At 47.2% G+C, this 26,691-nt stretch overlaps 1 protein-coding gene across 1 annotated transcript in view; it reads right to left on the bottom strand.

Annotated features, from left to right (window-relative positions):
* ADCY8 (adenylate cyclase 8) overlaps positions 1 to 26,691 on the bottom strand; it is a 251,177-nt gene that overhangs the window by 144,040 nt on the left and 80,446 nt on the right. The window contains exons 6-9 of the mRNA XM_078767033.1: positions 21,814 to 21,972; positions 21,348 to 21,541; positions 21,196 to 21,278; positions 4,713 to 4,916 (exon numbers count right to left, since the gene is read on the bottom strand). Of these exons, the coding sequence (XP_078623159.1) occupies positions 4,713 to 4,916; positions 21,196 to 21,278; positions 21,348 to 21,541; positions 21,814 to 21,972 (640 nt within the window). The remainder of the gene's footprint in view (positions 1 to 4,712; positions 4,917 to 21,195; positions 21,279 to 21,347; positions 21,542 to 21,813; positions 21,973 to 26,691) is intronic.

Below are 26,691 nucleotides of genomic sequence, written 5' to 3'. Positions count from 1 at the left end.
GCCTGGGGGCTCTTTTCCCTGACGTCTTCCTCTTCTTTTACTTTTCCTCCTTCTTTCCTTCTCACCCGATTCCTCAACTTTCCCCAACTCTGTTTCTTTTAAGGTTTTGAACCCGTAAAACATTTGGCATTTTCAACTCTCTCGCCCATTTTCATTTTTCCAACATGCCAATCACGGCCGAAACTCTAGGTAGCCAGGCCTACCCAAAATTTCAGAGCCTACACATATATTTTCCTTTTTGCTTTGTATTATCAATAAAGTCTATTCTAGTCTCGTTATGCTCTTTTCATGAACGAGAGCTATTCATTCAGAAACACATTTTGAGTATTACTAGATTTTTCAAGCCTTTGAAAGTATCTGATTAGCCTATCTAAAAGTTTTTGAGGCCTCCACAAAAGTCTACCGTCAGTTACAGCCCTGGTATGAATTAATGCAAGCTTATGCATTATGCATAAGGAATATAATAAGGAAGAGGGTCAGAGAGCGGTATTCAGGATTGCAAAGCAGATAGCGAAAGAGAGGTGTGAGTGATGTGATGGGGGTGAGTTGCTTGAAGGATGAAGTGGGACAAATCGTTGTGGACCGAGATGGAATTAAACGAAGATGGAAAAGATATATGGAAATGCTGTTGAATACAGAGAATGAATGGGATGGCAACATAGAGGGTAACCCTGTTTTAGGACCGGCATAGAAGATAACTGACAAGGAAGTTGAGGAAGCGATAAAAGCAATGAAGAGTAGAAAAGTGGGAGGGCGGACGGGAGTTGTGGGAGATATGTTGAAGGCAGCAGGAAGTTGGGGTGTTAAGAGAATGACAGAGATCTGTAATCTGGTGGTGAAAGAAGGCCGCATTCCAGTGGATTGGGAACTGAGTACCCTCGTCCCTCTATACAAGGGGAAAGGTGACCCTCTGGAGTGTGGCTCGTACCGAGCGATAAAGTTATTGGAACATGGAATGAAGGTATTGGAAAGGGTGTTGGAGAGGAGGATAAGGAAGAAGGTGAAGATTGACGAAATGCAGTTTGGATTTATGCCAGGAAGAGGAACGACAGACGCGCTTTTCATTGTGAGGCAGTTGCAGGAGAAGTACATGGAGAAGAGGAAGAAGTTGTTTCTTGGGTTTGTTGATCTGGAGAAAGCATTCGATAGGGTTCCACGCGAAGTATTGACATGGGCATTGAGGAAGTTAGGAGTGGAGGAATGGTTGGTCAGAGTAGTGATGGCAATGTACAAAAGAGCATGCACAGCTGTAAGGACGAAGGATGGGAACAGTGGTGAGTTTGAGGTGAAGGTGGGAGTGCATCAGGGGTCGGTACTAAGTCCACTACTATTTGTAGCTGTGATGGAGGTGCTTGCTCAGAACGTAAAGGAGGGTTTACCGTGGGAGTTGTTGTATGCAGATGATCTGGTGTTGATTGCGGAAAGTATGGATGGACTGAAGGAAAAGATGAGCAAGTGGAAGGAATGTATGGAGACAAAAGGTCTGAAGGTGAATATCGGAAAGACGAAGTTGATGGCAAGTGGTAAAGCATGTGGTGAGGTGGAAAGAACTGGGAAGTCGCCATGTGCTGTGTGCAGGAAGGGTGTCGGAATGAACTCCATTCAATGTACAATGTGCGCTGAGTGGGTTCATCAAAAATGCAGTGGTCTGAGAGGGCCATTAACCAGTGTGGCAGCTACATTCAAATGTAAGCTGTGCACAGAGGGAGCTGCAGATGGAGGAAATGTTGAGTTGGATCTTGGAGACGGCGTGAAGCTGGAAGGTGTGAAAACATTTTGCTACCTCGGAGACATGCTGAATGGAGAAGGTGGATCAGACTCGGCAACGGTTGCAAGAGTGAGATGTGCATGGAAGAAGTTTCGGGAACTGAGTGGCGTGCTGATGAGGAGGGGAGTGTCGTTGAAGCTGAAGGGAAAAGTGTATGCTGCATGTGTGAGAAGTGTTTTGATTTATGGGAGCGAGACATGGGTAATGAATGTAGAGCAGCAACGAAGGCTGGAAAGGGTGGAAATGCGAATGGTTCGGTGGATGCGCGGAGTATCGTTGAGAGAGAGGAAGACAAATGATGAATTGCGAAAGATGATGGGAATAGAGCCTGTGATTGATGCTGTGAAGAGGAACAGGTTGAGATGGTTTGGTCATGTGTTGAGGAAGGATGAAAGTGACTGGTTGAGAAGAGTGATGGAAATGAATGTAGAAGGAAGTAGAGGACGGGGAAGACCGAGAAAGACTTGGCTAAAGATGGTGGAAGAAGAAATGCGGGCAAGGGGGTTAACAAGGAGAGATGCAGAAAATAGGGCAAAATGGAGAAGATTGTCATGGGGACCGCAAGGCTAACCCCCGCTCTAGCAGGGAAAATGGCCTTAAAATGCATGGTGTTGTTGTTGTTATAATAATAAGGAATAACAATAAAAATTCAATCACGATGAACGGGCTCTGGGTTGTTGTTATTATTATTCTGGGTTATTACCTTTGCCACCGAAGGAGGACGGAAGTTATGTTTTCACTCCTATCTGTCTGTCTGTTTGTGAGCAAGATATCTCAAAAAGTTATGGACGGATTCAGATGAAACTTAGTGGACAGTCTGGTTGTGTGACAAGGTCTAAGTTATTCGATTTTGGTGAAGATCCAGATAGAGATACTAGAATTTTTTAAGTGATTCTTCGCCTGAGTGCTTGCTTGGGCCAAAAACGATATACAGCAAAATATTTCAAGAAGTTGCAGAAGGATTCAGACAAAACTTGGTCGATGAGTAGGGTAAGTGACAAGAAAAACCAATTCGATTTTGGTTGAGGCCTATCAGTGGGATACAAAACGTAAACTGTTGAGGCTGATGTAGGTGTGCGCTCTACGGAGAACCGTTTTTGCTATGATCTATTATATCACAATCCTATAGATGCTTAAATTCTTATCCCTTTCACACCTGTCAAACATCTCCAGGACACAGTGTGCAGTGTGGATTTTACAGGGAAGTGTGTGCACAGAATGTGCAATTTACAAAGAATGTGTGAAATCTGAATTATGATGCTAAGGTGAAAAACTCCATCATTTCTTGCCTCATTTGCGAAATCCCTCACCATTCATGCATCCCATTCGTTTTAGGTTATTTCGCCTTCCGCAATAAGTTGCTTTTTTGCAATCTTCCGGATACCTGTATAAATTATCACATTGTTTTAATTCGTCATTCCAAAGCAACACTTGGGGGCCTTCCACGGATCGCTTTGAAATGGATTTAGCCAAAGTTATCTCTGTGACCAGAACAGCTCCGTTTGCCAATCCAACAGCGCTCTAACCCACTGAAACTTTCCTCCCTGTATAAACTCTGCAAATGATTCTTTTTCAGCCTAGAATATACCGGCGAACAAAATAAGGATTAACGTTATGAAAACGGAGGCTAGTAAAGTGACCTAGCAGACAAGTCACATGCAAATCCACACCCAATGTAACACGCAAGGTATTTTGCAGCCAGGTGATACCACCACCACTCTATCCCCCACTTTGGGAAGATACTTCATACCTGGCCACAGGATGTCTGCACAATACCAGAGGCGACTACTCCAAGGTTAGGGCCGATAGGACGGCTAAGAGGTACGCACGCTTGCCTCCAAGTTGTTCAGCCTAGGTTAGAATCCCAGCCCAGTTATAAACTGCCATTCCAGTGTTTCACATACAACGCCTGGTGTTGGCTGAGCGGTTAGGGTGCCAGCTTGGGATCCTAGAATCCTGGGTTAGAATCCCTGTCGATTGCTGAATTAACGCCAGGGGGGTTGACTCTGCCTGTCATCCTTCCGAGGTCGGCAAATTGAGTCCCAGCTTGCTGGTAATTCCCTGTGTGTCGCAAGAGGCGAAGAACAGGGTTGGTGCCAGGAAGGGCATCCGGCCATAAAACATTGCTTCAAAAAAGGGGACCACGGTGCCAGAAAAAGACCAACCCCTGCTCTGCGGGGAAAAATGGCATCTAAAGGTGGTCCAATGTTTCACATGCAGCATGATTCGTCAATGTGTGTGCTGTCCCTCAGTTGGACATTAAGCAGGCGTCCCATCTGACAGCATTTATTGGTGGGCATTAAAGATCCCATGGTGTCTTTCGCGAAAAGTAGACAAGCTATCGCCGGCATCCTGGTCAAATTCAAAATTCTTGCTCAAGCCAGCAAAGGGCATTGGATCAGCAGCGCAAGCACGTCCTCAGCCAATGATGCGACCCCGCAGCCTTGTGCTGCATACGGACAAAGAAGAAGACTCCAAGGTTGAGACATTTCACCTGAAACTTGCCTCCTGGGCAGCTTTACTGGATGGTGGTGCCTTCAGCTTTGATTATGGATCTACCCAACTACAAGAAACTCGATTTAGTCATTCAGCTTCTCTTGGCAACACCACTGAATGACTCAGCAATTCTCCATCATTCTCTTGAATGACTGATTGATATCAAGAATACTGGCCAACAATAAATCAAAACAATACCCCCCTTGTATCCTTGCAATGTCTTGATGTCAATAATTATGGTTAATTTAAAAAATAATTTAAAAAAATGTAAATAATTAATTAAAATAAAAAAATTAATTAAATTAATTTGTAAAAAAATATATATATATTTATTATTATTAAGGTTAATTACAAAAAAAACACAAACAAGATAATTAATATCTGTCAAAAATGTGATTAATTAATCTTGGCACATGGTCTGCAGATGATCCAAAAATTGCTTTCTTGCCTTTAGTTCAACTGTGGGTTCCTTGAAGGCCAGAGTAAAGCGCTGGATGTGCTCCTGACGCAGTTTATCTCCACTCCGTATGTCGATAGCCAGTTCAATCCGCCTGTTCACCTCATCTGATGTGGCACCACCCCCACGTGACAGTGTGGGGGCGAGGCTGGAAGGTAGCAGATTCATGGTGTTCCTGGTGAGTGCTGCCAGGGTCTATGGCATGTGGGATGGAAGATCATGGGACATCATGGGTTAAAGGAGAATGTTCTGAGATTAATATTTTGAACAACGTTAAGTTTTCATCACCATCTATCTATAATTCCAGTAATCTCTGTGTGTATGTATGTATGTATGTATGTATGTATGTATGTATGTATGTATGTATGTTTGTATGTTTGTATGTCTGTATGTCTGTGACCGCTGTTTCTCGACAACCACGGGTCCGATATACTTTAAACTTGCCAGGTATATTGCTGGGGACCCGAGGATGTGCCTTTTCAAGGTTTCATATTAATCGGACAAGTAGTTACCGAGCTATGTCCAAAAAACGATTCAACCAATCAGAGAGCAGCGAGCTATCACGTGTGCCGAACGTGCCGAACAGACTCTGCCTCGGACGGCACATTTGAGAGCGTATTCATTTATTTCACGTTGGCAAACTATGTTGCCGTTAAACTATGTTTTCAAACTAAATAAAACTAATTTGCGATTCATCGTAACTGCGATTTGCGACCTTCCGGACAGTGAAGACTTCACTTCCGGCAGCCAATCACAGAACGCGTTGTTGCGAGCCGAGCCGAGCGCGTGCGCCATTACGGTTCGTAATTCGATTTCTTCCGGAGAAAATAATAATTTCTCGATTTCTTATGCGCATTATTTCTCCCAGAGCGAAGGGCGGAAGCGAAGAGCGTTGTTTTTTTTGTTTACGGGCGTACGGGCGTACGGGCGGGGTAGAGCGTACGGGTAGCGTTTTTTTTTTTTTTTGGCAAGGAACGGGCACCCACGTACGGGCATGCCCTAGTATCATCAATTCACGCAATAACACAGATTACCTTTTGCGTCTGCTTGAGGGGACGTATGATGCATCCTCAAGCAGATTGGTAATTCGTGATTGAGCAGCACGTGGCTGATGGTTTCACATCATTGCTGGGAGTGTGACTTGCCAATGACAGCACCTTCTGAAGGTTTGGGCAGGAATTTCTAATTTGTTTAGGGTGTCAGTGACAACTCCTCTCCTCTTCAAGAAAGACACTGACTGTGGGATCTTTAATGTCCACTAGCAGACAACTCGGTCACAAGTGCACAAACCTCTAGGCCATCGTACGAGGTCATCTCACGCATATGCAGTTGGTAAACTGGATTATTGATTGTGAATTGACAACTTGGTGATGGAAACACCACGTAGTATATTGACACACTCTAACAAGTCAAGACAAACCTGTTCATATGCGAAGACATCATTCTAGCTCTATAGGCTGGTATAGTAATTGCGGTAAGCGTGAAAATGATGACATGACGCACAAATTGATAACACACATGCAATTTGGGCCTGTGCCCTTTTGAAGCCAGTGTAATGTCCACAGTTCAGATTAAAGGCCTAATCTATCAAACGGTTTATCAACTAAATTTATCCTCCATCCATACACATGATCTTTTGTAGCCTCATTTACCCTCCCCAAGCTCACGTCTTTCCAGGTTATCAGGTTTTCTCACACTTCCTCACCCTATTCTTCTTTTTTTTTTGTTCCATTTCTGCTTCTTCCCCATTTTTCCATTCCACTTCTGTGAATGGCAGTTTGCACCTGCATACAGCTTGTTCACCTCACGTCCTCTCCTCCCCCCCCCCCCCCCCCCCTTGCTCTCATGCTTCCCCATGTCCTTTCTTCCAAGTCCATGCATTATTTCACTCAGAGTGATGAATGCATGGAATGGTCTTCCTGCAAAGGTAGTAACAGTAGAGTGAGTGGATAGTTTTAAAATGTAGTTGAATAGGTATCTGGACGTAGTGGTGATGGGGGCCGAGGGACTACGAGGATGTTGTCACGATTGTGCAGGCTTTATGGACATAATGGCACCTCCTCCTGTGTTGATGTTACTTGTACAGTGCCTTCAGAAAGTATTCACACCCCTTGACTTTTTCACATTTTGTTGTGTTACAGCCTGAATTTAAAATGGATTAAATTGAGATCTTGTTTGTCACTGATCTACACAAAATATCCCATGATGACAAATTGAAAACATCTTTTCAGAAAGTTTTACAAATTTGTAGGAAATAGAGTACAGAAACATCTAATTACTCCCCCCAGGGAGTAATGCATTCGATTGTGTGTGTGTGTGTGTGTGTGTGTGTGTGTGTGTGTGTGTGTGTGTGTGTGTGTGAACAAGATATCTGGAAAAGTTCTCAACGGATTTGGATGAAAGTTGGTGGGATGATTTCCCTTGGGATAAGGAAGAATTGATTAGTTTTTGGTGAAGCTCAGGATATTATTCCGGATCCAGGAATTTTTGGGGGAATTTTTTTTTGTTTTACTGCATTAAAGCTTTTATTCTTATTCTTAAATGATGTTTTTCTCCTCTAATTCCGAGATATATCAAAATTAATTCTCTGACAGTTAGGGCCTACTTTCTTTTTCATTTATTGTTTTGGGGAGAGGGGATGTTAAACAAAACGTATTATTCCAACTTGACCCACGGTGGGAGTATGCGCTCTATTGAGTGGCGTTCTAGTTTACCTAAGCATTCAACCCCCTTAGTCAATACTTTGTAGAGCGCCTTTGGCAGCGATTACAGCTTCAAGTCTACTTGGGTACGTCTGTATCAGCTTTGCACATCTGGATTTGGGGAGTTTCTCTCATTCTACCTTAGAGATTTCCTCAAGCTCTGTCAAGTTGGATGGGGAACATTGATGAACAGAAATATTCAAGTCTTTCCATAGATTCTCAAAGGGATTTAAGTCGGGGCTTTTGCTGGGCCACTCAAGGACCATTCCAATGTTGCTTTGGCTGTATGCCTGAGGTCATTGTCCTGTTGGAACATAAATCTTCACTGCAGTCTGAGGTCTTTTGCACTCTGAAGCAGGTTCTCCTCAATTATTTGTCTATATCTGGCTTCATTCATTGTTCCTTCTATCCTTACAAGTCTCCCAGTCCCTGCCAGTGAAAAGCATCCCCATAGCATGATGCTGCCACCACCATACTTCTATGGTAGGGATGGTGTTATATGGGTGATGATCTGTGCTCGGTTTCCGCCAGATGTAGCGCTTTGCATTCAGGCCAAAGAGTTCACATTTCATCGCATCAAACCACTGAATATTTTGTCTCATGTTCTTCGTCTTTCACGTGCTTTTTTGCAAACTCTAGGTGTGCTGTCATGTGCCTTTTTCTCAAGAGTGGCTCCCGTCTAGTTACTCTCCCAGTCTCCCATAAAGCCTAGATTTGTGAATGGCTGCAGAAACTGCTGTCCTTCTGGCAGGTTCTCCCATCTCAGCCAAGGAACTCTGTAGTTCTGTCAGAGTGGTCATTGGGTTATTGGTCACCTCCCTGACAAAGGTCCTTCTTCTCAGTTGCTTTGTTTGGTCGGATGACCAGTTTTAGGAAGAGTCTGGGTAGTTCCATATTCTTTCCATCTCCTAATGATGGAAATTGTTCCATCATTAAATTATTTCAACATTTCACAATCAGAATCAGACACATCAGAATTTCTTTCAACACTAGAAATTGTTTTATACCCTTCTAGTCAGGTTCACTATGTTTTTTCGTTCAAAATTTTGGTAGGTTATCAAAACTATACATTTTTGGAATATTCAGAGCATGAGGAATCCAAAGATTAATGTTTACATTTGCGTAGACACCTTTGCGAAAATGACACTCAGGACAGTGATGAAGATCTGTAAAAGCATATTCCTGAACGGTATAGACCTCGTAGATCCTGTGTATAGGACTTATAGTTCAATCTGATACTACCTATAACTTCCTATAACAACCTATAACTTCAAAGGACTTGCAATATCATGTATTATGTAATACAGTTATATCACAAATATAAAGACAATGGTTTTCAATTACCTTTGTTTGTTGCTTTTCTATAATCCTGAGCACTATTTTGAGGCCTTTATTGGATTCCTTGACCCAGAAAACATAGGATTAGCATATTTAATTAAGTCTCTAGGTTGACTAGAAGCCGAGGTCGCGCAAAATATGTATTTTATGGTGGCCATTTTCAAAATCCAAAATGGCGGCCATGCAAGTGTCTGTGCAAATGCCAACATTGATTTTCAGATTCTCCATGCTCTGAAGATTCCAAAAATGACCAGGTTTGCTAATCCCAGAATTTGGAAAGAAATTATATTTGTTAACATAGTGAACCTGACTATCTTCATCACTGTCCTGAGTGTCATTTTCGCAAAGGTGTCTACGCAAATGTAAACATTAATTTTTGGATTCCTCGTGCTCTGAATATTCCAAAAATGTATAGTTTTGCTAATCTACCAAAATTTTGAACGAAATTATATTTGTTAACATAGTGAACCTGACTATTCCCCAGATCTATGCCTCCTCACAATTCTGTCTCGGAGTTCTATGGACAGTTCCTTGGACTTCATGGTGGCGTTTCTGCTCTGACATGCACTGTCAACCGTTGGACCTTATATAGAAAGGTGTGTTTCTTTCTAAACCATGTCCATTCAATTGAATTGGCCAATCAACTCAACTCAAGTCAATTTGTAGAGACATCTCAAGGATGATGAAAGGAAATTGGATGCACCTGAGCTCAATTTACAATGTCATTTCTTTTCATTTTTAATTGATTTGTAAAAATTTCGAAAAAAAAATTCCACTGACATTATGGGGTATTTATTATGTGTATATCAGTGACAAAAAAAATCTCAATTAAACCCATTTTAAATTCAGGCTGTAACACAACAAAATGTGAAAAAGTCAAGGGGTGTGAGTACTTTCTGAAGGCATTGTATGTATATCCTTGTAAAGTCCCCCTCTATTTGTCTATTTTATCCCTTTACCCTACTGTTGGTGTGCCATTCCTACCTCACCTCCCCACCCCATCCACTCTTCTTTTTGTTATATTATATCCTGGTCCATTCTGTGTTCTACTTCCTCCACAACTCAACTCTCTATACCAAAAAAAAAAAAAAAAACAGCACAGTGAACCTAACAGGCCTTTGCGTTGGCCGATTGGCTGATCAGAATCCGCCATGGTAATAGTGATGCATCTATGTACACAGCTTCGAAGACAGATTTAAAATTGACTTTTTTTTTCCAAAAAAAGCAAAAAAAAAAATCCTCATTTCAAAAGAATTCGCGATTTGACATTTCAACGGATATCGCTCAGTTGGTATTGCCGGGCCACGTTATTTTAAAGAATGAGAAGTGAATCAACGAGAGGATTTTGATTCATTGCTGTCGAGTGGCTTGAATTGCCCATTTGAAGTACCAATTTGGTGTAAAAGATTTTCTCTTTCTCTTTCGAGATAATTCCAAACAACAAAATCATACGAGAGATTTTAAAGTGCAATCGCAATGAGAAACCGTAAATTATTACGATTGCTTTATCGACAAGTTAAGGAGGTTGAATCGGTCTTTTGCCTCACTCAAGTAATACAGTAATTAACTAGAACGGCACTCAGTGGAGATCATACCTCCACCTGGTGAACAGTTTACTTTTGTATCCCACTGATGGGCCGGATCTGGATTCGAACCTAAACCAAAATCTAATCAGCTTGTTCTTGTCACCGAAACCAACTCATCCCCCAAGTTTATTCATAACTCGTCCATAACTTTCTTTAAATATGTTATATATCGCTTTTCACCCGATCTCTCAATGGTGAATTCTCATATCACTTAAAAATTAAATAATTATCATATCCGAATCCATATTCAGATTGAGATATTCACCAAAATTGAACCAATTCTTCCTTATCACACACACACAACCTGTCCAACACGTTTTGTCTAAATCCGTCCACAACCTTTTGAGATATCCTGCTATATATCATTTCGGCCATATCACTCAATGGTGAGGAATCGCTTAAAAATTCTACTAGCTGGATCTGGATCTGGATCTTCACCAAAATTGAACCAATTCTTCATTGTCACACACACATAACCTCTCCAACAAGTTTTGTCCAAATCCGTCCACAACTTTTTGAGATATCCTGCTATATATTATTTCGGCCATATCACTCAATGGTGAGGAATCGCTTTAAAATTGTACTAGCTGGATCTGGATCTGGATCTTCACAAAAATTGAATCCATTCTTCCTTGTCACACACACAACCTCTCCAACAAGTTTCGTCCAAATCCATCCAAAACTTTTTGAAATATCCTACTATGTATTGTTTTTGGCCCTATCTCCCAATGGTGAATAATCACTTTAAAAATTCTAGTAGCCGGATCCGAATCCGGATCTTCACCAAAATCGAATCATTTCATCCTTGCCACATATGCTACATCTCTGCCAAATTTCGTCCGAATCCGTCAACAACTTTTTGAGATATAGACTAGACGGATTTATGGGAAAAGGCCATGTATAAGCTTCAAGGTGCATTTTTGGGTAAAAGTTGGGAACCTCACTTTTTAACATAATTAGGGTATGCTGAATTCGATTAACCCGGTTCCCAAGCCGAATTTTGAGTTTTGTTTTTTTTGAGAATTTTGAGGTTTCCTCTGTTGATTCAGCACGACATATGTTGTTCTCCAAGACTGGTGAACGAGAAGCAATGTCACCGACAAGTGATGCTCTTCATTTCCATTTGATGCGAGTACACCATCAAGCCATGGTATGGAGAGATGCTCATTGTGCCATACCTGACCTTCCTGCACCTGTGGAAATGGGATGGAAACGTGGTGATTCAGGACTAGAGCCTATTCTGATGTCACCGAGTCCAATCCCAGAAAGTTGCCTCGAGATGATTTGTTGTGCATGCCGGAAGCAATGCAAGACTCGACGCTGCAAATGTCGCTATTCAGAGTTGAGGTGCACATCAATGTGTGCCTGTCAGCAACAGAGTGATGATCAGACCCCTTCTATTAATTTGATGTAGTTTGGCAAAACATGTGTGACATTCCTGAATGTTTGTGCTTCATGGCCATCTATATTTAATTTTAGAATAAATGGTTGTATGAAACATTGTCTTATTAAAACCATTTCCCATTTTATAGTGTCCAATTTCAATATCAGTTTGAATGTCTCTTTCAATATGTCACCAACCATAATATAGACTGGACGGATTTATGAAAAAAGGCCATGTCTAAGCTTCTAGGTGCATTTTGGGGTAAAAGTTGTAAAGTTAAAGTAAAAGAGCTGCATGTATATACATGATATATAAATCCTTGTTCAAATAAATTGTCCAAAAATGGCAATTTGGTGGCCATTTTCTTTATGCTAATTAGAAGGTCAAAAACTCAAAATTCGGCTTGGAAACCGAGTTAATAGAATTCAGCATACCCTAGTTATGTTAAAAAGTGAGGTTCCCAACTTTTACCCAAAAATGTACCTAACATTCACATTTCTCAGAAATCCGTCTCGTCTAATATTTTGTTCACAAACGGACAGACAGACAGACAAACGGCAGACAGACAGGGGTGAAAACATAACCTCCATCCACTTTTGGTGGTGGAGGTAATTAGTGTGAACTTTAAAGTGATATCGGTTTGGTTCATATTTTGAGGTTGATCGTTTTTTTGTAGGGAGTTCATTGGTTCTCATAGATAAAATTACCATGTTGAGATACAAAGGAGGAACGGTTACCTGCCCGTGCAAATCAACCCAAATACCTTTCCTTGTTTAAAAGGTACAGCTGGATCTATTCCATCAACATAATTGCCGATGTGAAAGCTAATTCAACATCACCAATATACATCATGCTTTATGATACTGTGCCCAAACTGTGCATCATCACAGGAGTTCGTAATCGTAGGTGGATGAATCAGAACTTGAATGCAGGACGTTCAATCGAATTCAACCGAAATATTTCCATGATCAATCACTTGAGAAGTCCAATCTCTTGAAATTTGAGGCCTCACCATCAGCCAATGACTTCTCCAGGGCTGCTCACGCATGTTTACATTTAAAAAGTTCATTTTCTCGGCAACTGTTGGTCCGCCTGTCGAATTTCTTTATTCATAAGTATTACATCATAGGTCACATGGTACGGACGCCATCTTGGAAAAACGTTGCACCTCTATATCTCCGAAACCACTCAACGGAAAAAATAGAAACGTGCCTCATTGTCAAGTACTCCCCATAGGGAATAAGATATGTTAATGAATATGTCATCGGTACCTTAATTATGACGTTGTAGCGGTTCCCGCTGAATGTACACAATCGCCTTGCACCTGCCAGGACGCGGCCAGGGCGCGATCGCCATGCCGGGCTCGTCGGGACGGGCCCAGACGCACCTCTCCTGGGCATGCCCGGACTCGCTGTACCCGGGCACGCCCGAACCTCCCGGGCACGCCCGGTCTCGTCTTTCCCGGGCATGCCCGCTCTCGCCTTTCCAGGGCTCGCCCAGAGTGCCCGGGCACGCCCAGCCTCGACTTGCCAGGCCGCGTCCAGGACGCCCGGGCATGTCCAGACTCGCCTTTCCAGGGCTCACCCAGAGCGTCCGGGCATGCCCGCTCTCGCCTTTCCAGGGCTCGCCCAGAGCGCTCGGGCACGCCCAGCCTCGACTTGCCAGGCCGCGTCCAGGACGCCCGGGCATGTCCAGACTCGCCTTTCCAGGACTCGCCCTTGACACCCGTGCATGCCCGGTCTCGGTTTTCCCGAGCAAACGCCCCGGCATAAATGTGTATATATATTGCTGCCCGATAAACGGGCTTGTGAGAATACCTGAGCTATTTTGTTTCAATAAAGCAACTCGGACGAATTCCGTCTTTGGTCGCGTCAATTCTTTCGACTCGCGTTGGAGCGCAGCTCCTTCACTGGTGACCTACCGACATGGACACGGCAGTGACTTAAACTGCCTACCTTCTGGGAGGCTCACGTGGCTGTTTGGTTCGCCCAGGCGGACTCCCAGTTCGCCCTGCGAGGCATCACGGCGGACGACACCCGCTTCCACCACGTCGTGGCAGCGCTCGGTTCCGCCACCGCGGCCCGCACCCTGAGCCTCCTCGAGCACCCGCCGGCTGCTGACAAGTATGACGCGCTGAAGACGCTCCTCCTCGACGCTTTCGCTCTCTCACCGGCGGCACGTGCACGGCGCCTGCTCGACCTGCCCGAGCTCGGCGACACGCGCCCGTCCAAGCGCATGGACTATATGCTCTCGTTGCTCGGTGAGCACTCTCCGTATTTTCTGTTCCGCGAGCTGTTCCTTCGCCAGCTGCCTCACCCGGTACGCCTCGCCCTGGCTGGCACGTCGATCACCGATCCCCGCGCCCTCGCCAGGGAAGCCGATAAGATCTCCTCGGCGGGCCAACACATCGGCGCGGCTACCTGGAGCCTGCCGCCGTCCGAGGCGACGCCCACGACGCCCGAGCGCCCTGCGCGGTTGGAGGCCGAACTGCCGGTGCAACTGGCGGCTGCCACGCCACGCCGACCGCTTCCGACACAACGGCCGGGGCCTCCACCTGACCAGGCATGGTGTTATTACCATGCCAGGTTCGGACACAAGGCTCGGACGTGCCGACCCCCGTGCACTTTCGGCAAGTCGGGAAACGGCCGGGCCGGCGTTCATTCCCAGCCATGAGCGCCGGCCACTCGGGCAACTTGCTTTTTATTCGGGACAAAGCGTCCGGGCGGCGTTTCCTTTGTGACACCGGCGTCCAACTGAGCGTCATACCCGCCTCCGAGCAGGACAGGCGGGACGCCGTTTACGGCCCCTCTTTGGTCGCTGCTAATGGCTCGGCCATACGCACTTTCTGCCCGCGCGACGTCACCCTCTGCTTCGGCAGCCAGCGCTTTCAGTGGACCTTTGTGACCGCCTGCGTCCCCATGGCTTTGCTGGGCGCCGACTTCCTCTGCGCGCACGGGCTGCTGGTCGACGTCAAACGACGTCGCCTTGTCAACGCCGAGACCTTCAGCTCCCTGGCGTGCACGATGAGAATCTCCGCGCCGACCGAAGTGGCGTGCGCCCTCCCGACGGCGAACGAGTTCGCTCGCCTGCTCGCGGAATTCCCGGCCCTCACGCGGCCGACGTTTTCGGCCGTCGCAGTGCGGCATGGGATCGAGCACCACATACCCACTACGGGCCCGCCGGTCTACGCCAGGGCCCGCCGCCTCGACCCGGCCAAGCTCGCCGTGGCAAAGGCCGAGTTCGACGCGTTGGAGCACCTCGGCATTGTGCGGCGCTCCAATAGTGCGTGGGCCTCACCACTGCACATCGTGCCAAAGCCGGGGGGCGGATGGCACCCGTGTGGCGACTACCGCCGCCTCAACGACGCTACCACCCCCGACAGGTACCCGATCCCGCACATTCAGGACTTTTCTGCCCGTTTGGCGGGACGGGTCATATTTTCCAAAATTGACCTGATACGGGGATACCACCAGGTACCTGTCCGGGCGGCCGACGTCCCGAAGACGGCCGTCATCACGCCGTTCGGCCTGTTCAAATTTTTGAGGATGCCGTTTGGCCTCCAGAACGCGGCCCAGGCATTCCAGCGCTTAATGGACAGCGTGCTGCGCGACCTGCCATTTCTTTTCGTCTATCTGGACGACATCCTCGTCGCCAGCACGTCCCGCGCCGAGCACCTCCTCCACCTCCGAACACTGTTCGGTTGCCTCAGCGAGCACGGCTTAATTGTCAACCCGGCCAAATGCCACTTCGGCACGACGACCGTTGACTTTTTGGGCCACCGCATCACCAAGACCGGGGCCGTGCCGCTGCCGACCAAGGTCGAGGCCATCACCACGTTCCCGCATCCCCGTTCCATCAAGGCCCTACAAGAGTTCCTCGGCATGGTGAATTTTTATCACCGATTCGTGCCCCGTGCTGCTCAGCTCATGCGGCCCCTTTACGAGGCCCTCCGGGGCAAGCCGGCCAAGCATGACATCGTTTGGTCCGCGGCCATGGACGCGGCCTTCGCGAGCGCAAAACGGGACCTCGCCGAAGCAACGCTGCTGGCTCACCCGGTGCTCAACGCGCCCATCGCCCTCACTACGGACGCCTCCAACTACGCGGTGGGCGCCGTCCATGAACAATGGGTGGACGGGGTTTGGCAGCCACTCGCTTTTTTCAGCCGGCAACTCCGGCCGAACGAGTTAAAATACAGCACGTTCGACCGCGAGCTGCTCGGTCTATTCCTGGCCGTTCGCCATTTCCTACACCTCCTGGAGGGCCGCCCGTTCACGGCTTTCGTCGACCACAAGCCGTTGGTCTACGTAATGGCCAAAGTCACGGAGCCGTGGTCGGCCCGCCAGCAGTGCCACCTCTCCGCCGTGTCGGAATTCACCACGGACATCCGGCACGTCGCCGGCAAAGACAACGCCGTGGCCGACTGTCTTTCTCAGGCCAGCGCGAACGCGGTCCACCTCGGCGTGGACTTCGCGCTCATGGCGGCCGACCAGACCACCGACACCTCGGTGCAGGCCCTCCGGGCGGCGGACACGGGCCTCCGCCTGGCCGACATCCCCTTCGCGGGCACCGTCCTGCTCTGCGACGTCTCCCAGGGCCAGCCTCGCCCCATCGTGCCCGTTTCCTGGCAGCGCCGCATCTTCGCCTCCATCCACGGCCTTTCTCACCCAGGCCGGAAAGCTTCTCAGAAGCTGGTGTCGGCGCGTTTCGTCTGGCACGGCCTTCGACGGAACGTCCGCGACTGGGCCAACGCCTGCACGGCCTGCCAGTGGGCCAAGGTCCACCACCACACCCAGGCCCCGCTAGCCCCTTTCACCGTGCCTGCACGGCGTTTCGACCACGTCCACGTGGACCTGGTGGGTCCCCTGCCCCCATCGCGGGGGTTCACCCACCTGCTCACCATGGTGGACAGGACCACCAGGTGGCCGGAGGCCGTGCCCCTCACCTCCACCACCACCGCCGACGTGGCGCAGGCGTTCATCGCCACCTGGGTCGCGCGCTTCGGCGCACCGGCGGACATCTCGTCCGACCGTGGCCCACAGTTCACGTCCGAACTTTGGGGCGCGGTCGCCCGCTCGTTGGGGGTCACGCTGCACCGCACCACGGCCTACCACCCCCAAGCCAACGGGTTGTGCGAGCGGTTTCACCGCTCCATGAAGGCCGCACTCATGGCCGGCCTTCAGGACGACGGTTGGACTGACCGGCTGCCGTGGGTCCTTTTGGGCCTCCGCACGGCCCCCAAGGAGGACCTCCGGGCATCCGCCGCTGAGCTCGTCTACGGCCAGCCGCTCCGCGTCCCGGGCGAGTTCGTGCCCGACGCTACCAGTCCCTGGTCCGCCGCACACCAGCGCTCGGACCTCCAGGAGGCCGCCCGACGATTTGCCCCCGTGCCAACGTCCCGCCACGGTGGCCCCCAGTCCTACGTCCCCCCGGCGCTTCGCACAGCGGAGTACGTCTTTATGCGTCATGACGCGCACCGGGGGCCACTCCGGCCGCCGTACGACGGGCCCTTCCGGGTCCTGCGACGGGGCAACAAGTCCTTCGTCGTCGAAGTCGGCGGCCGGTCGGACCGGATCTCTGTGGACCGCCTCAAACCGGCGCACGTGGACGTCGACCGACCACCACGTTTGGCCCTTCCTCAGCGGCGAAGCCGCCCCCCGTCCACAGTTCCCCCCGCTCGCCCACCCACCACCAGATCGGACCCCCCCCCCCCCCCCCCCCCCACGACCCTCCAGGGGTCGCTTTGGCCAGGTCATCCGGACCCCCCTTAAATTGACCCTGCCGGTGCAGGTCGATTCTGGAGGGGCGTGTGTAGCGGTTCCCGCTGAATGTACACAATCGCCTTGCACCTGCCAGGACGCGGCCAGGGCGCGATCGCCATGCCGGGCTCGTCCGGACGGGCCCAGACGCACCTCTCCTGGGCATGCCCGGACTCGCTGTTCCCGGGCACGCCCGAACCTCCCGGGCACGCCCGGTCTCGTCTTTCCTGGGCATGCCCGCTCTCGCCTTTCCAGGGCTCGCCCAAAGCGCCCGGGCACGCCCAGCCTCGACTTGCCAGGCCGCGTCCAGGACGCCCGGGCATGTCCAGACTCGCCTTTCCAGGGCTCGCCCAGAGCGTCCGGGCATGCCCGCTCTCGCCTTTCCAGGGCTCGCCCAGAGCGCTCGGGCACGCCCAGCCTCGACTTGCCAGGCCGCGTCCAGGACGCCCGGGCATGTCCAGACTCGCCTTTCCAGGACTCGCCCTTGACACCCGGGCATGCCCGGTCTCGGTTTTCCCGGGCAAACGCCCCGGCATAAATGTGTATATATATTGCTGCCCGATAAACGGGCTTGGGAGAATACCTGAGCTGTTTTGTTTCAATAAAGCAACTCGGACGAATTCCGTCTTTGGTCGCGTCAATTCTTTCGACTCGCGTTGGAGCGCAGCTCCTTCAACGTCATAATTTAACAAGTACAACACTTGATCCGATCAGTATGAATTAATTTTTTTCTGCAACTGTTGGTCTAACAGACACAAAATTTTCACCATAGGAGCACCTCCACCTGTATAATTTTTAATGATCATTATGACGTCTTAGGTCACATGGTACAGGCGCCATATTGGAAAAACCGAAAAACGTTGCACTTCTATATCTCTGAAACCGCTCCATGGAAAAAAATTTGAAACGTGGTTCATTGTAAAGAACTCCGCATGGGGAACTGTGGCGTTAACGATGACGTCAGTGGTGCCTTAGTTATGATGCCATAATTTGACAGGGACATCGCTTCGTCTGATTCGTTTGAAATTTGAGTATGATCTACGCAACAATTATATTAGAGAATGCGAATTAATGATGTCATCGCTCACGTGGCCTGGCAGCAATATTGGATCAAAGAAAAAAACCCTTCAAAAACAGAAGAGTTGGCACACACCAAGTTGATTGTGTGGGGTAAGTATTCTATGAATTCCATCTAGTTAGGTCTTCCTGGCCCACTTGGGACATTAAGCAAAAAATTGTCCGCCTCGAATCGGGTTCCAACCATCTCTTTCGCTCCAGGTAGTTTTCCTCTCATTCAAGTCTTCTTTGAAGATACTCCTCCAAGGTGGAAAAGTTTCTGTCAACCCTCGACTCTGATTCTGCAACTGGACCCGACGGCATCAGCCCACGGGTCCTAAAATCCTGCTCTGCTGCTCTATCTCACCCTCTCTCTGTTCTCTTCACCCTCTCTTTTGCTCAAGGTCAACTGCCATCTGCTTGGAAATCAGCCAACATCACCGCTTTGCACAAAAAAGGTGCAAAAACAGATCCTAGCAACTACAGACCAATCAGCCTTCTCCCAATTATCAGCAAAGTCATGGAATCCATCATTGCTTCGGATATGAAATCTTTCCTCTTCTCCAATGGCTTGATCTCTGATCATCAATTTGGTTTCAGACCAGGTCACTCTACTCTGGACATGCTGCTTCTGCTGTCTCAACAATGGATGGAGGTCCTCAATGCCAAACAGGAAATTAGAGCTGTCTCCCTCGACATATCACGTGCCTTCGACACGGTCTGGCACCCCGCTCTGCTCACCAAACTCTCCTCCTTTGGTATCCATGGAAATCTCCACGCATGGCTGGCGGACTTCCTCTCTAGTCGTCGTCAACGTGTGGCCCTGAATGGGTTTCTCTCATCTCCTCTTCCTGTTCAGGCTGGAGTTCCCCAAGGCAGTGTTCTGGGCCCCGTGCTTTTTCTGGTCTTCATCAATGATCTCTCTGACTCTCTCGAAAATCCTCTCTATCTCTTTGCTGATGACTCCACTCTCTGCCGCTCCATTCCTCTTCCCTCAGATCGGCAGTCTGCTGCCTCCTCACTCTCTGAAGACCTGGACAAAATCACAGACTGGTCAAACAAGTGGAACATGTCTTTCAATCCTGACAAATCTCACACTCTTACTATGTCTCTCCGAAAAGATCGACTGGACAACCCTCCCATCTACTTTCTCAACAATCCTCTCCAAGAAGTTCTGTCGCTCAAGATTTTGGGTCTCACTATCTGCCATGATCTTTCTTGGGAAAACCACATTTCCAAGCTGGCCTCCAAAGCCAGTCGCCGACTGGGCATCCTCCGTCGTGCGAAGTCCTTCCTCGGCACACCTGAGCTCCTCACCACATATACAAGGCTTTCATCCGCAGCTCAATGGAATACTGTTCTCCCCTATGGGCCGGTGCTCCTGCCTCACACCTAGCTCGGCTTCACGCTGTTGAAACCAAAGCTTTCAGAATTATTGGAATCTCCCGCGATGAAGCTATCTCTGAGGGCCTTTCACTCACTCACCGCAGGCAGGTAGGTGGTCTTTCTGTCTTCTACCGACTCCTCTCCGGCCTTGCACCCCCAGCTCTCTCTGTGCTCTGTCCCCCAAATATTCCTACAGGTCGCACAAGATCTGCCAGCAACCCTCTGATGGTTAAACTGCCGAAATCTCGGCTCTCTGCTCACCTTCACTCTTTCATTCCTCTTTTCTCCCGCCTCTGGAACAAACTCCCTCACTCCCTTCAATCCCACTCCTCCCTCCAGGTCTTTAAAACAGCTGTTCACCACCATCTCTTATCTTCCCCCATCCAAAACCTTGATCTTTTCTACCCCCGCTAATTCACCCCAGATCCACCTTGTTTGAAATTCCAACTTCTTTCCTGGAAGTCCTGGCAGTGTCCATATGTTTTATACCTCTCCCACCGCCCCCTTCCCATGCCCCCCCCCCCCCCCAAAGCCCTCGCCCTCTCTCAGATCTCTCGATGTCTCCATGTCTCTCGGTCCCTGCTCTCAAATGTTGTGTTTGTGTCCTTCCCCCTCTCTCCCCATCTTGTCTACCGCTCCCGATGTTATATGTTTTATGTGTCGGTTTGTCTTTCTGTGTGATTAATGTTCGCTCTTTCACGAGCCTCGATCTTGTATACAAAAAAAAAAAAAAAAAAAAAAAAAAAAAAAAGTCTTTTTTGGCCTCCCTCTACTGTATTTCTTTCCCTGCCAGGTGAAATCCATTTGCTAGCAACTTTGGCAGGTCGCCTCTCGGGTGGTCATAGGACATGACCTGCCAAGCTCAGAAGTCCCTCCATCACAATATCCAGGCTGACTACACAAAAAAATTTAAACCTCTTTCGTTCCTCACGTCTCCCTTTTGTGTCCACCTTCTAGCGGTTGTGCTATCAATTCAACCGCCCACGCCTTCAAGCAGGCAGTGCACCACTATCTCGTGTCCACCCACCATCCTTAACCACAATCTTAATTACCCCATTGCAGGTTGCATTGGTAATTCACCTCCTTTATCCCCTCTTTTCCAGTTCACTCATTCCCTTGCTTATTGTGGCCAAGCGAGTCTACGGTGCCACACACTCAAGCAATAATACTCTGTCACCTTGCACTTCCAAGAGCCTCAATCTTGTGGAGGGAATAAATAAACACATAAAGAACAATGACATCTTTGTTCTGAAGCAAGGGACTCACGCTATTCTTCACGACGATGTTATCGAATGGCAGCTCCGGGCTCCAGGAGCTCTCAGAAGGAGTGAGAGATCGATGTCGTGTCTCTGCCATAGCTCCTGGTGTGGCAGCCCCCGTGACTGTACCCGTGGGCACTGCGGTACCTCCACCGCTACCGTTTGAGCAATGCCCATTGGTCGGTGGGCGAGCCTCATCGGGCGGTGCCAGGAGCTCCTCATCACGCTGTTTGATCAAGAATGACTCAATGTCATGACGCCTCAAGAAGTCATTGCGCTCTTGGCCATTCCCCTCCTCAACCTCATAGTCCCCACCGAGGCAGTCAAGGGTAGAACGGGAAATATGCACACGGCTATGTGGGCAGAAGGAGAAAGAGGGTGACGAAGACAGAAAAGGAAGCAGAATGAGAACAAGATTTGCTGAGGTCAATATGGCCATAATGATAAGCTGAAACAAAACCACAACCTTAATTGTTTAGAGTTTAGACTATCAAACCTTTGAGTTAGCACTTTGAGCTCCACCCAATGTAAGCATCTACAAATATCAAAAACTCCCACCTCTGCCCCCACCCCACCCCCTGATATCACCCTGCTGCTTCTCATCCCTGCACAATGATGGACATACCCAGGGATTCCCCCAGCTTCGAGTTTGTTGGCAATGTCCACGTCACATGACCAGACGTCAAACTGCCACTTCCGCAGGCCCAGTACACCACACAGCACAGAGCCAGTGTTGATCCCAATGCGCATATCGACATCGTGCTGCGTCATCTTCCGCACAAACCTGTCCATTTAGGAGTCAGTTGGGAAAGCGAAGCATTGGACGTTTGGATGGAAAGAAAAACAAGGGAATTGGAAACAGAGGGAGATATTGGACATTTAGAGACCAGAATTATGGATAGGCACTCAAAATAATAGTTTGAAATGTTCATGTTTAGTCAATGAGAAGCCAAGGATTTGAAGCCCCAAAAGAGGCAATACTAGATATTGGTCAAACAAGTCCTACAACATGAAAAAATTGATGATGAAGACCAAGGGAATCCAAGGCCAAAACAGCTAAATCCATCATTAAAATGGAACAGCATTTATAGCAGTCTAAAAAAAAAAAAGCTTTTGCTTTAAAGTCAAAAGTAGTAAATAAAGTATGTATGAAAATAGGAAAATGAAAAAATAGATTTGGATGCGGCAATAAAGCAACACCTATAATAAGGACAAAACAAAAGGCAAAAAAAATCAGCGCCAATGGAGCACCTCACACGTGTGATTAACATCTTTGAATAGATTCACCACTCATATGGAGAGATGGAGAGACAGATTGAGATGGGTAGGTAAATGTAGGTTGACATAGGGAGACATATCTGGAGAGATGGAAATAGAAATAGAGAGAAATAGAGAGAGAAATAGAGAAATAGAGAAATAGAGAAATAGAGTAAGAGAGAAAGAGAGAAAGAGAGAAAGAGAGTAGGAGAAAGAGAAAGAGAAAAAGAGAAAGAGAAAGAGAGAGGACATTGAAGCTCTTTTATTATAAAGGTAAGAAAACCACACAAGTTATGCAAATAATAAAGTCACCACAATTCCAAACATGTGCAGCCGAACAACAACAATAAAAACACCAAACACTAAAATAAAAAATTTAACAAACCATTATCAAGTTTACAAAACCCACCCTTAACACACCATTTTTTCCACAAAGGTTTGTAAATCATCTTTCATTTGGCAAAAAGAAAATTCCAAGCGTAACCTTGCCATGACCAGAGCCTTAAACACAATTACCACATTACATAAAATATCAGCATTTGTCAGAGCTTTGCTTTTCTTGTCTTGTAGATTGCTAATTTTCCAATAGAAATTAAGAAATTAACAAGAGCAGTCTCAGAGCGTTTTTTGTAACTCAGTGGTATTCCAAAAATAAAAACCCGTGTAGAAAAGGAAAAGTTCATACGATTAAAAAAAAGTCGATAAAAAAACCAAAGAAGGGAGAGAGTCTTGCACAATCTACGTAAGCAGGGAAAAGGTCTTCAGAAATCATACAAAAAGGGCATTCCACTGAATTATCCTCATTAAAACGATGTAATAAAACATTGGAGGGCAACACCATATGGGCGAGTCTCCAAACAATATCACCAGTTCTTTTAACAATCGGTGAAACATACATTGCAGACCATTGCGGATGGGAGGGAGACCCAGAAGGCAGTTTCTATTTCCATCGAGCCCCAAAAGAAACCAGCTGTAAAGAGGGAAACCTGATTGAAATACACAAACCATACAGTCTCTTCTTATCCTTGCTGGAAAGTGGTGATGAGGATAACAAGATAGATGTTGTGGCGCTATCAGCTGGCAGGCTAGAGCTGGCACAGATCTGTGGTGGTGTATGGTGGTCACCAATGTTGGCAGTTAAGCTCAGGCCCAAGTGCCTAAAAACACACAGGATTTCCTGTAGGACCTTGGCTACACTCCTCAAAGATCTGATACCAGTTCTTACTTGAAGATGTCCTGTGTAGAACCAACTATTCCTGTTACAATCATGAAGGTCCCGAGTCGTTTTCACGCCAGCACTCAAAAAACGTTGCACAAAAGCATGTGAGTGAGGAATATCAGGAAAAAGGGCATTGTAGAAAAGGGGTTCCCGGAGGAACCTTTCACTGTTGTACGTCCCCATTTGCCGAGTTAATGAAATGGACCGCCAGACGTGCAAGACATCTTGGTAAAAGTCAGGGAGCAGCGAAGCATCGACATGTTGCAGCTCCATGAAAAAGAGTTCACAATTGTAGCCTAGCATGCCGGCTTGTTTTTTAATATACAGTTTGCAGTAGATTTCCAGGGCAAGGCCTCCAGAAATATAAAACGACGAGCTGTAGAGACTCGGAAAGCCATCACCCAACAAAGAATGTCCACAGGTCCATGACCCCCTTCTGCCAGTGGAAGGCAAATAGACTCTGGCTTTAGCCAGTGTTTGCCATCCCAAAATAAGTCAAGTAAGCATTTTTGGATTGACGACATCAACGTTGCAGGTGGCTGCAAGGCAATCATTTTATGCCATAAGAGAGGGGTCACCAGGTTGTTATTGACCAGGGCACGACCTCGAAAAGACAAGGTCGACAAAATTCCTCTCCATCTGTTTAATTTATTGCTAATTTTGTGGAGCAAACCATTCCAATTCCTTTTGACAAAACCAGGGGTTCCAAAATAAACACCGAGGTATTTCACACCTTCTTTTCCCCATGTCAAATTCATAGGGAGAATTGGAAGGACAGAAGGTGGCGTACCGCCGACCCAAACTGCTTTGCATTTCGACCAATTAATTTGCGTTGTACATGCTTGAGTAGACCCGTAGACACTCAAATAGCAGAGCAATGTCATTACTGCTGCGAACAGCAACACATACATCACCAGCATAGGCCGAAATGAGAACGGGATTTTCTGATGGAGTCACTGAAAAGCCCATAAGAGAAGATCGTAAACGAATCAAAAGGGGCTCAATGCAAAGAGAGTACAAGATTCCAGATAAGGGACAACCTTGCCGAATTCCCCTCCCAATACGCAAAGGTGAACAGAGACCATCATTGATTTTGATCAAGCTAAAAATGTGATTATACAATAAGGATATATAAGAAATAAAAGATGCCCCAAAACCAAATTGCTTTAAAATGTGAAACAAATACTCATGATTAACAGAGTCAAAAGCCTTTTCTTGGTCAATAAAAAAGAGACCGGTATGTTGTTGTTGAAATGCACACACATCCCACAGGTCTCGTACCAAAAAAATGTTATCGTGCATAGATCTGTGCATAACACAGTACGATTGATCCTTATGTATAACTGTGCTTAAAACAGTCTTTACACGGTTAGCAAGCGCTTTGGCAAAAATCTTGTAATCTGTGCAGAGAAGAGAAATTGGGCACCAGTTCTGTATCAATTGCAGATCGTTTTTCTTAGGGATAAGGCAAACAACTGCATGTCGACAACTAAGGGGTAACAATCCCTCACGCAGGCTGTATAAAAACACTGAATGCAAAGCAGGACCAAGCATGTCCCAAAAGGTTTTATAAAATTCAGCTGGTAACCCATCAAAACCAGGAGCCTTATGATCAGCGAGGTCATCTAGTGCAGTTTTAAGTTCACCGAGACTAATGTACTCATCCAAGACATGCCGCTGATGTCTTGGTAAATCTGCGGTAAATTGGTCGTAATATTCTGCATTGCAGGCACATCATTAGGCTTAAAGGAAAACACATTCTCAAAGTAAGACCGAACAAAATGAACAATCTCCGTATTATCACTAAGAATATGCCCATCACTAGCCCGAAGACTAAGCATTTGCTGGCTCGCCTTGGTCGTCTTCTCAAACTTAAAGAAATCTTTACAACATGTGTCTGAGGACAGTAACCCATTCACTCTCACCCTGACAAAGGCACCGATACCATTTTCTTGAATTAATTCCTTAAGCAGAGTTTGTTTTTCAAAGAGGAGTTGACACCGTTTTTCATCACTAAGGACCTCAGCACCTTCCTGCAATCGTAGAGTTTCTTGTTTCAAGGCATCAATACATAATAATTATTGTTTACTTTGAGAGCAATTGGTTTTGTATTGCTGACAGAAAACACAGATCTGCACTTTAGCATAGTCCAACCACTGACAGAGATTTAGGAAACAATGTTGGAAATACACAACCTTGTCCCAAAAAACCACAAAGGACGATTTAAAGAAAGGATCGCTCAGAAGTGAGGTGTTAAAAGACCAATACAAGGTGCGGCGTTTGAAACGAGGAAAAGAAAAGCACAGTTTTCCAAAGAATGATCAGAGAAACTAGAAGGGACAATAGCCGTATATGTCAAGATTGATACAAGAGTTAGGAATATATAATTTATCAAGACGAGCAAGTGAAAGATGATTTAGCAAAACCCGACACCAGCTAAATTGCTGCAGGTTTGGGTGTTGTTGCCGCCATACATCGCTGAGGTCATGCCGCGAAATTATATTGGAAAGAGGCCTACTTGAAGCTGGATGTGGCTCTGCACTGTTCCTATCTAAAGTTGGGTTTAAAGTACAGTTAAAGACTGTGCATATCACTTGACATATCACGTGCCTTCGATACGGTCTGGCACCCAGCTCTGCTCACCAAACTCTCCTCCTATGGTATCCATGGAAATCTCCACGCATGGCTTGTGGACTTCCTCTCTGGTCGTAGTCAACGTGTGGCCCTGAATGGATTTCTCTCATCTCCCCTTCCTGTTCTGGCTGGAGTTCCCCGAGGCAGTGTTCTGGGCCCTGTGCTTTTTCTGGTCTTTATCAATGATCTCTCTGACTCTCTGGAAAATCCTCTCTATCTCTTTGCTGATGACTCCACTCTCTGCCGCTCCATTCCTCTTCCCTCAGATCGACAGTCTGCAGCCTCCTCACTCTCTGAAGACCTGGACAAAATCACAGACTGGTCAAACAAGTGGAACATGTCTTTCAATCCTGACAAATCTCACACTCTTACTATGTCTCTCCGAAAAGACCG

This window comes from Myxine glutinosa, chromosome 13 (genome assembly GCF_964187855.1).
Source record: "Myxine glutinosa chromosome 13, kmMyxGlut1.1, whole genome shotgun sequence".
Lineage (NCBI taxonomy): Eukaryota > Metazoa > Chordata > Myxini > Myxiniformes > Myxinidae > Myxine > Myxine glutinosa.
The sequence above is the reverse complement of the archived record's forward strand: the minus strand, read 5'-3'. Positions and strand labels throughout refer to the sequence as shown.